The sequence below is a fragment of the Mauremys reevesii genome, linkage group 1 (genome assembly GCF_016161935.1).
Source record: "Mauremys reevesii isolate NIE-2019 linkage group 1, ASM1616193v1, whole genome shotgun sequence".
NCBI lineage: Eukaryota > Metazoa > Chordata > Testudines > Geoemydidae > Mauremys > Mauremys reevesii.
Genome location: NC_052623.1, coordinates 11,912,491 through 11,928,842, shown reverse-complemented (window position 1 = coordinate 11,928,842; position 16,352 = coordinate 11,912,491). Strand labels below are relative to the sequence as shown.

At 47.8% G+C, this 16,352-nt stretch overlaps 1 protein-coding gene across 1 annotated transcript; it reads left to right on the top strand.

The window, feature by feature from the left end:
* The first annotated feature begins 12,761 nt into the window (after window positions 1-12,761).
* On the top strand, window positions 12,762-13,709 carry LOC120398187 (olfactory receptor 52K1-like). Its single transcript, XM_039525342.1, has one exon. It carries the CDS (start codon window positions 12,762-12,764, stop codon window positions 13,707-13,709), a length of 948 nt encoding a protein of 315 aa, XP_039381276.1.
* The last annotated feature ends 2,643 nt before the right edge of the window (window positions 13,710-16,352 follow it).

The window sequence follows — 16,352 nt, the reverse complement described above, 5'->3', positions numbered from 1 at the left end:
ACAAACACCTGGGTTCAGTGTGTGGGACCAAAACACAGCTGCCTGGCAGGTGTCCGGGTGCAGGAACTTGAGTGGGGCTGTGACAGCAAACCTGGAGTAGGTGCACTGATGCTAGAGGACTGGGAGTGGAGCTGGGTGATCCCAAACCTGCAGGGAGGTGTCCACAAGATGTTCTCTTCACCCTAATGTGGCCCACTCTCCTCTGCCCTCAGTGTTTCCCACAGTGCTCCAATTCCCAGACTGATCCAGCCAGAATCCCTGAAGGAAACGTTTCTTGAACCAGGCAGTGCTGGTTTGGGGTCAGGGAGAGGATTTGGGGTCAGGGAGAGGATTTGTCTCTCCCTTGGAAAGTGCTTCCCAGAATGGAAGAGGCAGGGAGTCCCTGTTCTACTGGATATCGTCCCATCTCTCTCTCTCTCACTCTCTCCATCCATTTTGGTTCCTTTTCTCTCCTTTCCTTTCTAACTTCCCCCACACACACATGCCTCCCTCTCTCTGCCGCTTCTAATGTGCATCCTACCCTAGGTGCCAGTTACAAACACTCAAGGGTCTGTTATTCCGTCCACTTCAGTGGCAAGTGCAGGTGTAGCACTGTGAACCGCTGCCGCTGAGCGCTGATCTGGCTGGGCAAGAAGCCGGGCGCATTAGTCTGGTTATTAACCAGGTAAAACTAAGTCCCTGGCCATTACCATCAAGCAGCCTGCAAGTGCAAACTGCAACCAGCTCAGTATTAACCTGTCTAGAGGGATTGCTGGGCAGATGGTAGCTACATAGACAGGGCTGGAGGCTGCTTGAAAGATGTGGGTGCTCTGTTCATACAGTGCTGCCTTTGGGGGGATGTCATGGCTGAATGAGGCTACCAAGCTGCAGCTCTATAGAACAATGGGGAAAGAAAACTGTGGGAGGCTGAGGAACTCTGGGCTGATGTTTTCAATGCTCATGGTCCCCAGCAGCTTCTCCGTATTGAGATCAGCAGCACAAGATCAGGAGTGGGGATATATTGAACCCACAACCACCCCCATCAGCGCTATGTCAGTTTTTGGCAGCTTTCTTGCTGAGGACACATTGCTAGAGTGAAAGACCTTCCCAAAGATCAATCCGGGAGGCGCTCGGTCTGCATTAGTCTTTTTCAGGACACAATGTATGTCCTCGATAAAAATACAAAATTAGATCTCAGAGAGCTCTGGTTTGATAGATATTTTGCTGTGACAAGCTGTACCCCAAAACAACACCTGGCACCCCATATTCACCACTTTTACATAGTTGCCATGTGAGGTGAAAATGGAAAAGCAGCAGTTTGCTGAATATGATTATCCTATTTGTATACATGTCTCATTTTTCTATCTGTAGTTTTGAATATTGACTCTGTACCTGTATTTCAAATGTGTTTGTTCCTGTGATGATGTTCGTCCATCGTTGTCGATGAAGACCTCAACAACTCATTCTTTCGATGACCGGTCTCTGCGTCCGAAGATGACTGATCAGTCCGATTCGGGCATGGAACGTCCTGTCACACGTTGGGCAGACATGTGATGGCACTGTCGATGATGTGCGGGCAGCTCTGGACTTGCGCAGCTCACGCTTTCTTTCAGCCTCAGCAAGTACGCCTCGCCTCAGAGGTATTACTGCCTGTGTGAATGAGGCTGCGCCATGCTGGATGGTTCAGTGCGAGGGTTTCCCATGTGGTGGTGTTAATCTCAAAGGACTTCAGAGAGGTCTTCAGCGTGTCCTTGAACTGCTTCTTTTGTCCTCCATGGGAGCGCTTTCCCTGGGCGAGTTCTCCGTAGAAGAGGAATGCGCTCGTCTGACATTCTCATGACATGTCCAGCCCATCTGGTCTGGGCTCTCATCAGCAGTGTGTGAACTGACGGCAGACTGGCTCTGATAAGGACTTCAGTATCTGGCACTTTGTCCTGCCTTCTGATTTTTAGAAGCTTTCGCAGACAGGAAGTGTGGAAATGATTGAGCCTTTGTGCATGACTCCGATAGACAGTCCACGTCTCGCAGGCGTACAGCAGAGTTGGAAGCACCACTGCTCGGTAGACCTTCAGCCTCGTTGGTAGGCTGATCCCTCGACGTTCCCAGACGTTGGAGCGCAATCGGCCAAATGCAGAGCTGGCTTTAGCAATTCTGCACTTTACTTCTTCATCGACTGACACTGCTCGAGAAAGGGTACTGCCCAGGTACGTGAAGTGGTCCACTGCCTGAAGTCTCTGTCCATTTACAGTGATGGACGGTTCTGAGTACAGAGTGTGGGGAGCTGGCTGGTGCATGACCTCAGTCTTCTTGATGTTAATGGTGAGGCCGAAGCTGTTGCATGCAGATGAAAACTTGTCCATACTGGCTTGCATTTCTGGCTCTGTACTAGCATTCAGAGCACAATCATCGGCAAAGAGAAAGTCTCGAAGTACAGTTTCCTTCACCTTGGTGATGGCACGCAGTCGCCTCGGATTGAATAGTTTCCCATCGGTTCTGTACTTCAGGCCTACTCCTTCAGTGCAGTGTTGAAAGGCATCAGTCAGAGTGGCAGAGAATATCATGCTAAACAAAGTGGGTGCTAAAACACCCCCTTGCTTGACGCCGTTGGTGACTGGGAAGGCCTCAGATGTTTCACCGTTATCCAGGACACGAGCCATCATACCGTGATGAAATTGACGTACCATTCGTATGAATCGGTCTGGACAGCCGAATTTGGACATGATCCTCCACAGGCCCTGGAGACTGACAGAGTCGAATGCTTTCGTGAGGTCCACAAAAGTTGTGTAGAGTTCACGGATCTGCTCTTGACATTTCTCCTGTAGCTGACGCGCAGCGAAGATCATGTCAATAGTCCCACGCCCCTTGCGGAAGCCGCACTGTGATTCTGGCAGTAAGCCCTGCTCCAGGTGAGTGATCAGTCGGTTCAACAAAACCCGTGCAAGAACTTTCCCCGCTGTAGAGAGCAGCAAGATTCCACGGTAATTGTCGCATACCTGGTGATTGCCCTTCCTCTTATAGAGGTGCACGATGGACACGTCTCTAAATTCCTGTGGAATGGATCCCTGCTTCCAGAAGGACTGAAACAGCTCAGTGAGTTTCCGTAGCAGCACTGGTCCACCGACTTTGTACACCTCTACTGGTATGGCATCTGACCCTGGGGATTTGCCACTTGACAGCTGGTTGATGGCTTTCTTCACTTCGTCCTCTTCTGGTGAAGCATCCATGGAGTCATTGACTGCAACCTGGGGCAGACCCTCGGTGAGTTAGGGCCTGTCTACCCATTGCATGCGAAGGCTGGATCCGGCTGACTGAGGAAACCTGGTTCAATGGTCAGGAAGGCGGTGACAGCAAGCGTTGTGGAACGCTCAAGAGCACGACAAGACACATAGGCGTCCTGGTCATCCACTGCGCCCTGCCCTATCTCCAGCCGTCTCGACTCTTGTCCTGCCACTGGATACAGATAGGAACTGGGAAGAGAGAGTGAGGTTGACGTTGCGCAACTCTCCCTCACTTTAATCCAATTCACGCGCAAGTCTCGACATCACATCGTTTGTTCCTGTAGTAACTTCCACAAGGTAGTTTACATCCAGGCGAGCCAGCACACTGTGAATGGACTATTCAAGTTGATGGCCCATCAGTGAGCACAATGGGCCATGGGAGAAACGTATCCCCACCTGATGGACTTTCCTCTAGGCATTGTAGCCAGAATACGGGTAATGGCCCCTGCTATGACTCAATAAAGCACTCCAGGCCATGTGACCAGCTCGTGTGACACCGGACTCCATCTTGTGCCTGTACTTTCCCACTAACTGTGCTGGGGGCTTTGTTTGTGACAATGAAATTCCCTGCACCTGGCAGAAGTTATAAAAGGGGGAAGTGACATCATCACTTGGGCTCACTCCCCCCACAACTCAACACCTCAAAACACGGCTAGAGGGAAAAGCCGCCCCTTGATTGGGGATTTTGACTGGGGAGCTGGTCCCAGGCTGGAAAGGAGAAACCCCACCTCATGAATGGAAGATTGGTGAACTGTTTGTACCATCTATGAGATATTGCTTGATTCACACCCTGTCCACTTCATAGAACTCAGATTGCGATTTTGCTTTATTTCTTAGGTAATCTACTTTGATCTGTACATTTATTACTTATAATCACTTAAAATCTATCCTTGTGCATTGTGCTCTCCACAATGAGAGAGGGACGGACTGGGTAATACCCTTACTCTGGTCAGTCTTCTGACCAGGGCAGGATGGTACAGCTCTGGGGTCCTAGACTGGAGAGCTGGGGGGGAACTGGCTGGAGCCTCTCTATTGTTGGCTCATGAGTGGCTGGTGAAAGCATTCATGTAACTCAGCCGGGTGTGTCCCTGCCTGTGAATGTTTGTGTGAATGCAGGACCTGGAGGGGTCTGCAACTTTTCACATAATCACAGTGTGAGAGGGGATTTAGATTAGTCTGCGAAAGGGCTCAGTGGTACTCCAGTTCAGGTTTCACGGTGGGAAATTCTGGCACAGCGAGTAGGATGAAATGCACTATTTTGTTGTTCTGAATGATATTTCCACTTCTTACACTGGTGTAGAGCTTTTAAGTGAGATTTTAAGTGTGGTGGCTGGAGACCAGTCAAAGAGGTTATCTGTGTCTTATTTTCTGTTTGCTTATTTTGGGAAAAGGACATACAGACAGGAAAGCACCAAAATGAGTGAAAACAGCAAAATGATTGTGAAATCGGAGCTATTCAGATTGCAGGCAGTAGAAAAAGAACATAGGAGAATTTTGCAGCTAAATCCGGCAGAGGCTGCCAGAGAAGAGGATGAACACACAAGGGCTATGGAACCAAAACAACAAGAAACTGGGTGAAGGAGAGAGTGCAGAATCACCACTTGGACTTCCTGGAAAAGCAGAACTAGAACCTTCTCACTCCACTGATTCCCACCTCTCCAAAAATCCTCAAAGATGATGTGAAATAGTGTCTATGGGACAAAAAGTTGAAAACTGTGGATAGATGGCTTCTCTAGCTGATGATTTTGAGCAGACACACACCTCTATTGTAAATAAACTGCAGACAGAGGGGTTTACACGGGGTGGGAAGCATGGTCACATTTTACCCCATTCCTCTAATCCCCAGCCCTAATCTGCTGGAAAAACAAGAGAGTCCAGAAGGTGCTACCATTGTAATTCACTGATCACCTGAAGAATAAATTCCACGTGCTCAGAGGAAGCAGGCAGCAGATAGCCCATGTCAATGCTGAGATTCTGAGTGCACAAGCACCTCAGGCAGCTGTCAGTTATCGTACTAGGTTTGTTAAATTAGCCTCTGCACAACTAGGGATGAAGCACTGTCAGCATTAATGGCAGGGAACACCTTGCATGGGAAGATACAGGGGCAGAAATTTCTGTGATTAGGAGGAGTGTAGTGCAACAAGGTGACATACTGACAGGACAGATGGCAGAGCTTTTATTATTTGGTGGTTACAAAACCCTTTTGCCTTTGGCTAAAGTGCACATAGAAAAGGAGGGTTTGGAAGCTGTATGATCAGTGGGGGTGGTAGACGATAACCCTATTGACATGCTAATTGGCAATGATTTCTTCCATATTGCTCAGGCTGTTAAAGTGTCCATCTGCAGCAAGAAGGAGCGTTCTGCTGGGACCTCAGAGGGAAAGGGGAAAGTCCCAGGAACTGCTGAAGGAATGAGAGAGTCTCCTTGATTCCCCTGCAGGAGGGGGAAGCTGCATGCTTCCAGGGGTGGGGGTGGTTGAGACCAGCTCCTGCCCTTCAGCTGAAGGCAGCATCGCCTCAGGGAGAAAAATGTCCATGTTGCTGCTAAGCAAGGGACAAACCCAATGCTAGGGCGCATATGGAGATGTGTTCCAGTGGGGAGCCCAGAGAAGTGTGATAGAATCATAGAAACGACTGAGGAGGTGGGTGTGGGTTCCTTTAACACTGCAGCAGGAGGTAACACCACCTCATGAAGGGAGGGGGGTGTGGAGCCTGCCACTGAGACAACTGTCCAGGCTGTTAGCTGTGAGCCCTTCCCGGCTGACCAGAGGAGAGCTCCCACTCTAGAGACCACAGGGGTATGTGTCCTAGAGGGGGGCCCAGGGGAGGAATAGTGGGAGTACAGGAATGTCTCCTCATTGATGACATTTGGACGTGCAAAACCTGGAGAGGGTTGCAGCTTGTCACAGCCTCACAGTGTGAGGGGGAGCCCATGTTGGTTTGCCAGAGGGCTCAGCTTTCCAGGTTGCATCCTGGGCAAGTCCATCACACCCACCTAACGAACAATCCCTGATAGACTGCAAGTCCATTTTCTTCTTGTCATGTGCTCAGTTACTAACAGAGAGACCGTGGTTACAGCAAGGAAGCCAGGACTCCTGGGTTCTGTCTGTCATTCTCTGTGTGACCTTCACCAAGTCACGTCTCCCTTTGCCTCAGTTTACCTATCAGTATAATGGCTATATGTTCATAGCAAATTTCCTTTCCTAGATGTTTTGAAGAGCCTTCGATTTAAGGTGCTGCACAGTATGATGATAGTTACTGATGAGAATTACTGATCTCTGATCCCTTAGCGATAGCCCCATTTGCCTGCAGAAAGTGTTCGTATCTCCCTTCAGCCATCCATCTCCAGATCTCTCTGACTACTAGCTACCCATTAATACTGGGTATTTACAGAGTATTAGACCCTATGGAGAGCTGGCCATTATCCCTGGTTTTCTTACTAATCAAAAACACTTTTAAAATATACACAGAGCAGCCAATTCCTTTCTGACTCAGAGGAGAGCCCAAGAGTTTTCACCTCCTTTGGGAAGGTCCCTTAATTACTGTTTACTCCTAAAGCTGGATAAATAGCACAGAAGTACAGACATTGAAAGCGAGACATTGGCTAGAGTGTCTCCGATCTCCAGACAGTTTCCATTCAGATGCCGCTTCCCCCCGAGAGACTGAATAAACCCCCCCGGGGATTGCACACAGCTATATTATAAACAGTGCAGCCCTGCTGTGTCAGCTCTCGGCGTGGGCAGCTGCTGCAGCTGCTGGGGTGAGAGAGGTGTGGGAAACAGCTGCCTGCAGGGGATTCCCACGGAAGACACGTCTGGCTCAGAATTCACAGGTACCCAGCTCTTGCTGAGGAGCTCACCTGCTCGACAAACCCAGTGCAATGTGGGTGTGATGGGATAGAGAGTAAGTCCGTGGTCCTTTCCACTCTGCACAGCCATTAACCAGCCCAGGGCCCTTGCCACAGGGGATGAGTTTGCTCCAATATCACTGGCCAAAATGTTTCTCTTTGCTCTGCCCCTGGCTGATGGGCTCCAGCCCCGAGGTGGCTGCATTTCAGTGGCACAGAGAATCCTTCAGGATGAAAGGTTGTAGTAGATGGACAATACTTGGGATTCTGAGGCCATGGCCCATATGTTCTCACGCCCCACTGAGGCAAATATCCCCTTGGAGTAAGAACTGAGTAAAGACCTCAGGAGCCAGCTGTGTGTGAGTTAATGCACAGGGACTCTCACCTCCGCCTAGGGGCCTCTCGCCTGACTTTCTGATGGAAAGCATGGAGGTGCTAGGGCTCCTCACTGTAATAATGGTATGAATTTTTCAACATGGGTAAGACGTCTTTTCTCTTGACTTCATTCGAAATGTTAGCTGAACCTTTATGGCTGAAACTTTCAAAAAACAATTCACCCGGAAGCAGACACCCAGTGTGAGAAATTTCAGTCCAAACAGTTAAAGTTTGGCAAATTTATAACCAACTGAAAATGAAGTCTCCTAATTGAAGGTGTCAGACAGCCTTAACTAGCCACCAGCACCACCTACAATGGCCAATCCATTTGTGAATCCCATTCAGCTATGCTCTCTGCGCCAATAAAGTCTGTGGCAAGGAGTTCCAAATATGGATTATATAAACAAGTCTTTTCTCAGTGTTATATGTTCAGATGTTCAGATGTGCAATGTAATCGAATGTTCCCCTGTTCGTGTGTTATGAGACAGAGCAAATACAAATGCCTCATCTACTTTCTTTATCAATAGATTCATAGGGTTTAAGATCAGAAGGGACAATTAGATCATCCTGTCTGACCACCTGTATAACACAAGCCATTACTTTTAACCCAGTTACTCTTGTATTGAGCACCATAACTTGTGTTTGGCTAAGACCTGGTCTACACTAAGATTTTACATTGTACATATAGATGTAGACAGGGTGAGATGGGACCTGCAAGGGTCAGCTAGTGTAACCCCCTGCCAAGATGCAGGGTTTGTTGTGTCTAAACCATCCAGGACAGACGGCTCCAGCCTCCTTTGGAAAACCTCCAGTGAAGGACCTTCCACAACTTGCCTAGGTGACTGTTGCAATGTCCTCCTGTTCCTACGGTTAGGAAGTTTTTCCTGAGATTTCATTGAAATCTGCTCTGCTGGAGTTTGATCCCATTGCCTCTTGTCCTAACCTTTGTGGCAAGAGAGAACAACTTTTCTCCATTTTTTAATGGCAACCTTTCAAGTGTCTGAAGTCCACTATCATGTCCCTCCTTAATATCCTCTTTCCCAAACTAAATATACCCAATTCCTTCAGCCTTTCCTCCATGGTTTGCATTCCATCCCTTGGATCATCTTTGTCGCTCACCTCTGGATCCTTTCCGGTTTCTCTACAGAGCGGTGACCAGAATTGCACACAGCACTCCTCATACTGCTTCTTTCCAAATGCAGAACAAAAATAATTCTTGAACACATCTACCTTTTCCGCAACATTAGCAACTTTCCTTTCTCCCTCTAGGGATTGGCCTTTACCTTTCCTAGGATTTCTTTTGTTCTTAAAATACTTAACTCCTTTTTGTTCTCCTTAGCCCTGCAAAGCATGGATTTCCCTAATGTCTTTAACGTCCTGTATCAATTTTCATAACTTCCAGCTAGTATTGCTTACTAGCTATTTTCCCTTATTCCCATTTGTTATATGTTGCTTTTCCGCCCTTAATTCCTGCCTTCACTTTGCTACTGAACTGGGTTTTTAACCAAAGTTCTCCACTTTCTTGATTGTGGAATCGTGGCTTTTTAGGTCTCTCATAAACTCTTCTTAAAGAACTCTCGAGTTTAATTCCCATTTTTTTGTCTAAATTTTTCCTCCCAATCATAATTTGTCCCAGCTTTGGGGAATTAGCCCTTTGGAAGGGTATCTGTAGATCGCTACTACTGGTTGGGAGCTGTTCTCTGTTTGTCCATTTCAATGTAATTGGTTCCTTTCTTTTATTTTGTTCTCCTCTATCCTGTGCTCCCTTATTTGTCTCTTCTCTACACTAAAGAGTCCCAGATTTTTCAGTCTGTCGCATATTCCAGACCCCCCTCTCTATCAGTGTTATAGAGGGCGGACAATTTATGAGTTTACCCTGCATAAGTTTTATACAGGGTAAAATGGATTTATTTGGGTTTAGACCCCATTGGGAGTTGGGCATCTGAGTGTTAAAGACAGGAACATTTCTGTGAGCTGCTCTCAGGTAAATCTGCAGCTTTGGGGCAAGTAATTCAGACCCTGGGTCTTTGTTGGAGCAGACGGGTGTGTCTGGCTCAGCAAAACAGGGTGCTGGGGTCCTGAGCTGGCAGGGAAAGCAGGGGTAGAAGTAGTCGGCACATCGGGTGGCAGCTCCCAAGAGGGTTTCTGTGATCCAACCCGTCACAGTAAGGGTGCAAAGTTTGCTCAGGGTGCACTGCTGAGTAGAACACTTGGCTGCTGATTTTGAGCAGCCAGATACCAAGGCTATTAGAGGGGCACGATGGGGGGCAAGTCGAATCAGGGAGGCTTTCTGTTTTTAAAATGAGAACGAGTAATGTTTGTTGCTATGCTTGGGATTGTAATGCAGAATGAAGTCCAGTTTTGGTAGGTGGGAAGCAGTTGTGATTGTTCAGGCCCAGAGTTCAATGTAAGGAAATGATACAACTGCCTGCTGCTTTGCTGCTGCCATCTGCTATCATAACTTCAGCGGAAACAAATCAAGACTGATTAATAGTCAAATAACTTTGCTTTTATTGCCAAAAAACCCACCACACCATGCACACACACACAGCTGAGCGTAAGTCCAGTTTTCATTTGAAAAGGTGTCTGTGGAGGTGGAGTGAACAGTAAAGTGAGAAGTCCCAGAAATCGGAAAGGAATGTGCGGGTGGAGTTTGGGAAGGAAATGGGAAAGAGTTGTGAATGTGCTGAAGGGGAGGGCAGGCACCCATCTGCTCAGATTGGAGCAGCAGGAGTGACTGCAGCATGGTGGTTTGCCACTCCCAAACTTTTATCAGCATCTCCATTGCATCTCTAGTGCATGCCTCATTTTCTTTTCTTTCCTAATTGTCACGTTCCCTCCACTGCCTGCATTCTGCCTTGTCTGCATCAGAGTACTGCAGCACCTCCCGGAACGTATCTTCCTTGCTCCGTCTTGGGCACTTTCTTATCCAGCGGAGACACTTGGCTGGAGTGGAGGGGCTGCCTCCTTTCAAGGACATATCTGGTGAAGCACAAGTAACAATAAACAGAAGCATTATTGTTAAGTACACGGGCAGCATTGAAACGCTACATTAAAATACACTGCTGGTAACACTCCTATCACTTTCCTGCTGACCCTTGACAAGCACACATGCCGGTGAACACTACAAGCATGGTGAGTGTTCTCAGGGGCGGGGGACGTTGTGCGTGAGAGAAAAGCAGTGTGAAAGGGGTCGCGGGGCACTTCTCAGGGGACAACACTCTAAAGTTTCCCACGTTTTTCCACAGATGGGGGACATTGTGGCAGATATCTCTCTCCTGAGGGTAAACAAGGAAGCAAAGGTGCATCTACTACATGCTTGCAGTTTCCGCCCCGGTCCCTATGCTGCTCGCCTGTGTGCTGCTTTGGTCTTTCCCCCAATAATTGCAGAATGGCACGAGAAAGGCTCCCTCAATGGGGGAAGGAACAAAGAAACTCTGCAAGGAACCTCCAGCAGAGGATTGCACGGGGAAATGCCCAGCACACACAAACAAAGCCAGCCTTGTACATTTCTCTGTCCTCCACCCACCTCTGCACTTCACAGAGGAAAACCGCTTACCGGGGGTCTCCTCCCGTGCTTCTGGCTCACCTGACTGTGACTGCCGAGACTGGCTGGACACCTCCAGAGTGGAGAACAGCTCCTGGCTGGATGCAGCACTGGGCAACCCCAGCATGGGCACCACATCTTCTAATGTCTCCACCTCCTCATCAACGACCTCTTCTGGGTTAGGTCCAGATTCCATGAGCTCCAGCCCACTGAAGTATCCACGGGGCTTTTGGTGGTGGAAATGGGGTCGCAGAGAACTCCTTAGAAAAATGGCAGGTCTGGGGCACAGGACCAGAGTCACCTTTTGCCTCCCTTGCCTTCTGGTACGCAGGCCTCAGCTCTTTCCCCTTTGCTCTGCACTGCAGCTTGTCCCAATCATAGCCCTTTTCCCGCAAGCTGCAAGAAATCTGCCCAGAGGTATTGAAATTCCTACAGCTGGAGCACAGCTGAGACTCCTCAGCCTCCTCTCCCCAAATACTGAGCAGATCCAGCAGTTCCACAGTGGTCCAAGCGAGAGACCATTTGCTGCATGGAGCCACCATGGCCACCTCGGAAGATGTGATGTGAACACTCCATGCCGAGCAAACAGGAAGGGGAATTTCAAAATTCCTGGGCCTTTAAAGGGGGAAGAGTTGAAAGTCCTGACCACAGTGATTAGGATGGGCATTGCGGGGTGCCTTCCAGACACCAGTTAAAGTGATGAAATCAAGTATGATGTTGTCATAAACAGTTAGTTAAGGGTTAAGGTCTCTTTTACCTGTACTGGGTTAACAAGCAGTACCTGATGACCACCTGACCAGAGGACCAATCAGGGACAAGATATTTTCAAATCTCTGTGGAGGGAAGTTTTTCTTTCTGTTCTTTGTTTTAGAGTTTCTCTCTTGGGAGTTAAGGGAGTCCAGACATCTTAATCAAGTCCTCCCAGGTTTCTGCAGTATTGTTCTTCTATTCAGTCTAGTGAGTATTAGAATGGCGAACTAGTATTTTTTTTACTTTTATTTCTGCATTGGCAATTGTGTGTTTTGCTGAAGTAATTTCTTTATTTCTATTGCTGTACTTTGCTTTTACTGAGAAAGAAAGGGGGAGGGGGAGTTCTCTCCAGGTTTATAATTTAGACTCTGTGTATTGTTCCATCCTGGTATGACAGAGATAGTGTACTTTCTTTTTTTTTTGTTCTTTTTAATAAATTCTTTTCTTTTCTTTGGACTTGGTTAATTCCATCTCTTGTGGAGATTCAAGGGAAGGGGAGGGGGGAAGAGTGAGTTCCTCCTGAGGTTGATTCACAGAGTTGAATCGGTGTGTATCTCTCCAGAGTGGCTAGGAGAGAGGGAGGGGGGAAGTGGGCTGCTTCCCTGTGTGTAGAGATTCAGGGAGATTGAATCTGTGTTCCACAGGGAAAGTTTGGGGAAACAGGCAGTGTGTCAGACACTTAGAAAACTGACCGGTGGCAGCGTATCAGATCTAAATTAGGATTTTAGTTTAGGGGAGTCCATGCAGGTCCCCATCTTGTGAACCCAAAAGCTCCAAGTGGGGGAAAAACCTATGACAGCTGTCTACACTGGCACTTCGGCAACAAAACTTTTGCATAAAAAGCTATTAACATTTATTCTCCATCCAGGTGTTTGTCCTACGACCTTCACCCAAGACCCTGGGCACATACAGGAAATCAGGGGAACGTCTGGTACATGCAGGAGATGATGTTCTGCCTCAACATTGGACACCTTCTCCCCTACTCCATGTCAGATTCCAACTCAAGCGATTTCACCAACCCCTCCACCTTCATCCTGCTGGGTATTCCTGGCCTGGAGGCAGCCCATGTCTGGATCTCCATCCCCTTCTGCACCATGTACACTATAGCCATCTTGGGGAACTTCACCATCCTGTTCATCGTAAAGACAGAGCCGAGCCTCCATGTGCCCATGTACTATTTCCTCTGCATGCTGGCCATCACCGACCTGGTCCTGTCTACATCCATTGTGCCCAAAATGCTGAGCATCTTCTGGTTCTACTCCAGGGAGATCAATTTCAGTGCCTGCCTCACCCAGATGTACTTCATTCTCAGCTTCTCTGCAATGCAGTCTGGGATCCTCGTGGCCATGGCGTTTGATCGCTACGTGGCCATCTGCGATCCCCTGAGACATTCCACCATCCTGACAAACCCCATGGTGGCCAAAATTGGCCTGGCTCTGGTGCTGCGCGGCATCATGCTCATACTGCCCTATCCCTTGCTGGCGAGGAGGTGGCCATATTGCAGAACCAACATCATTCCCCACACGTACTGCGAGCACATAGCTGTGGTGAAGCTGGCCTGCGCCGACATCAGCCTCAGTAGTTACTACAGCCTCTCTGTGGCATTCTTGGTGATCAGTCTGGATGTGTTTTTTATCACCATGTCCTATATCCAGATCCTCAGGGCCATCTTCAGCCTCCCAACAAAGGACGCCCGGCTCAAGACTTTTGGGACCTGCGGCTCCCACCTCTGTGTCATCTTAGCCTCTTACATCCCACATCTCTTCGCCACCCTCACACAACGGTTTGAGCAAAACATGGCCCTGCATTTGCGTGTTCTCATTGCCAATGTGTACCTCCTGGTGCCCCCCATCTTAAACCCCATCATCTATGGAGTGAGGACCCAACAGATTCAGGATAGGCTGCTCCAGCTCTTTACTCATAAATGGACCTAAAGTTTTCTCTTGGGTCTCTGGATCTCAGACTGAGCTCCATGCAGAGCTGGCTGGTGACACGGCACTGGGCCCTTTTCCCTGAATCACTGACTGGCCAGTCAAAGAGACATTAAATCCTTTCCTGACCTTACTGTGCTGTGTCAGCCTGACAAACTGGCGAATCTGCCTATGTACAACTCACAGGGTTGCCACCTTTCTAATTGCTGGTAACTGGAAGCCTCAGGCCCCACCTCTCTGCCCTGCCTCTTCCCCCAGGTTCCGCCCCTGCTCTGCCTCTTCCCCTCAAGGCCCCACCCCTCACTCACTCCTCTCCTTCCCACCCCCTGTCACTCTCTGGATCATCCCTGTGACACTCTGCACCCCAAAGCACCCCATATTTACCATGGTGATGTAATTATGGTATGTCTTGTACAAAATATGCCCTATGAGGTATCATTCTTAAAGTCTTAATCTGCCAAACTTTGATATCCCCTCCGATTGTATGCACTCTCATTGTATGTGAAGCTATGAAATCCTGCTATGTGTGAGTTACTAAGTGTTATATTTGGCTGGAAACACCCAAAACCAGCCTTTTAGGTATGTCAAAGCAGTCGCAAGACACTGTTAATTGCTGTTGTCAACACTCATCCAGGGAAGAAACCACTAGCTCAGAAACTCTGTATAAGAAAGCCTACTCGGAGGGAGTACGGAGACAATGGAGAATGTTTGTCCACCCATGTCACATACATAGACTTTCCAGCAAACTGGAAGAAACTATAAAGGATGGGGAGTGACATCATCTCTTGTCTTCATTCCCGCACAACTCAACACATGCAAGAAGCTCTGTAAGACAAAAGACTTTGAATGGGGGAGGGGAACCCAGACTGCAAAGCAGATGCAGCCTGTGCCTCAAGACTCTGTAAGCCTGCTTGTATCATCAGTTAAGGCGAGATATTGATGATTTAAGTCCTATCTAGTCTGTACAAGTCGTAGGTTGCAAGTTTGTTTGATTTCCAAGGTAACCTGCTTTGATCTGTTTGTTATCTCTTATAATCAATTAACATTTGTCCATCTGTAGTTAATAAACCTGATTTATGTTTTATCTTAACCAGCGCATTTTTGAGAGAAGTGTTTGGGAATCTTAGCTCTGTTAGCAAAGGCCGGTGCAGATATTCTCCTCATCAAGGGGGGAGCAGGCTAATTAATGAGTTTACGCTGTACAGATCGCTGTGCAGTGCAAGATGGTCTAATTCTGGGTTTATGCTCCAGTGGGGGTGCAAGGCTGAGGAGCTGGAAAATTGGCTGGTGCCTCCATTGTTGGTCCATGAGTGGCTTAGGTAAAGCACTCAGGTAACTTAGTTGGGTGTGTGGAACCACTTGCTGTCGTGTTAGGTGATAACAGGGCCTGGAGGGGCTGGATGTGTGTCACCAGGAGAGCAGGGGGAGATGCCAACCCAGCTGAATGGTTTGGGGGCACAGCGGTTCCAATAGCTTCCAGGCTGTACCCTGGGGTTACATCCCGTCAAAATCTCCACCTCCTACTCAGCCTCCCAAGCTGGGCTCCCTGTGCTCCAAGGCTGGGACAGGAGCTGCTGCAGCCTGACAAGGAGCCTGCCTGCAGGTAGGAGGTGGCCCCGATTAATGACCCAATGCCTCCCCCAACCCTGAAGTAAACCGACATCTTTATACCGTGCAGATATGTATAGAGTTCTTAAGTCAGTTTCATGGTAGAGATGGTGAGCTTTAGAGTTGCAAAGAGTTCTTTCAGAATTAATCCTTAGGTTGCAGTCCAATGTCCAATATCGGGGTGATCCAGAATGGAACTGGAGACCTCAGTCTTGGGACTTGAGCTTCCCCTGATGAAGCTTAAGCAGATTTGAGATTATAGGATCAGGGCCCAGGTAAACTTTTATAGACCACTGGCAGGCTATGATAATGAAGAATAGTTGCTTTGAAGTAGAATTACCTAGTTCCTATGTATACACAAGTAAATCTTCCATTCATCAGCATAAGATAATTATCCATAAAGCGGTTCCTAGGTTATTTACTAGAAAGGTCAGAGAGAGTACAGACAATGAAGTTATTGCACCCAAGTTTAATTTATCAGAGGGGTAGCCGTGTTAGTCTGGATCTGTAAAAGCAACAAAGAATCCTGTGGCACCTTATAGACTAACAGACGTTTTGCAGCATGAGCTTTCGTGGGTGAATACCCACTTCCCTTGCATCCGAAGAAGTGGGTATTCACCCACGAAAGCTCATGCTGCAAAACGTCTGTTAGTCTATAAGTTTAATTTAAACATTAATATTTTCTTTTGATCTTTGAGTCAACTGACATACCAGCAGACAGGAATCATCTGTTTACATGGTTAACATCTAACAAGATATAAGTAAACACATAAAGTTAGTATTACCTCTAATTCTCTAACAATACAGGTTTGCATTTCAAAGCTCTATTCCACTTCCCATTTATATTGCTATCTATGAGGAATAGCCCTAACTACCATTTATAAACTTCTCTAATATGTCTTTAAAGGTTGAATTTGGGTCAATTAGCCTTCTAGTTGCATAACCCTTTCTGACCGTCTGTCACTGTGGGAACTTGGCAGATAAGTATGTGAGAGCTGAAGTGTTTAGACTTCAAGGTCGAGGCTAGTTTTTATCTGC

What these genes read in the sequence shown, in the direction of transcription:
- LOC120398187 (XM_039525342.1), top strand. Translation starts at nt 12,762, where the DNA reads ATGTCAGATTCCAACTCAAGCGATTTCACCAACCCCTCCACCTTCATC.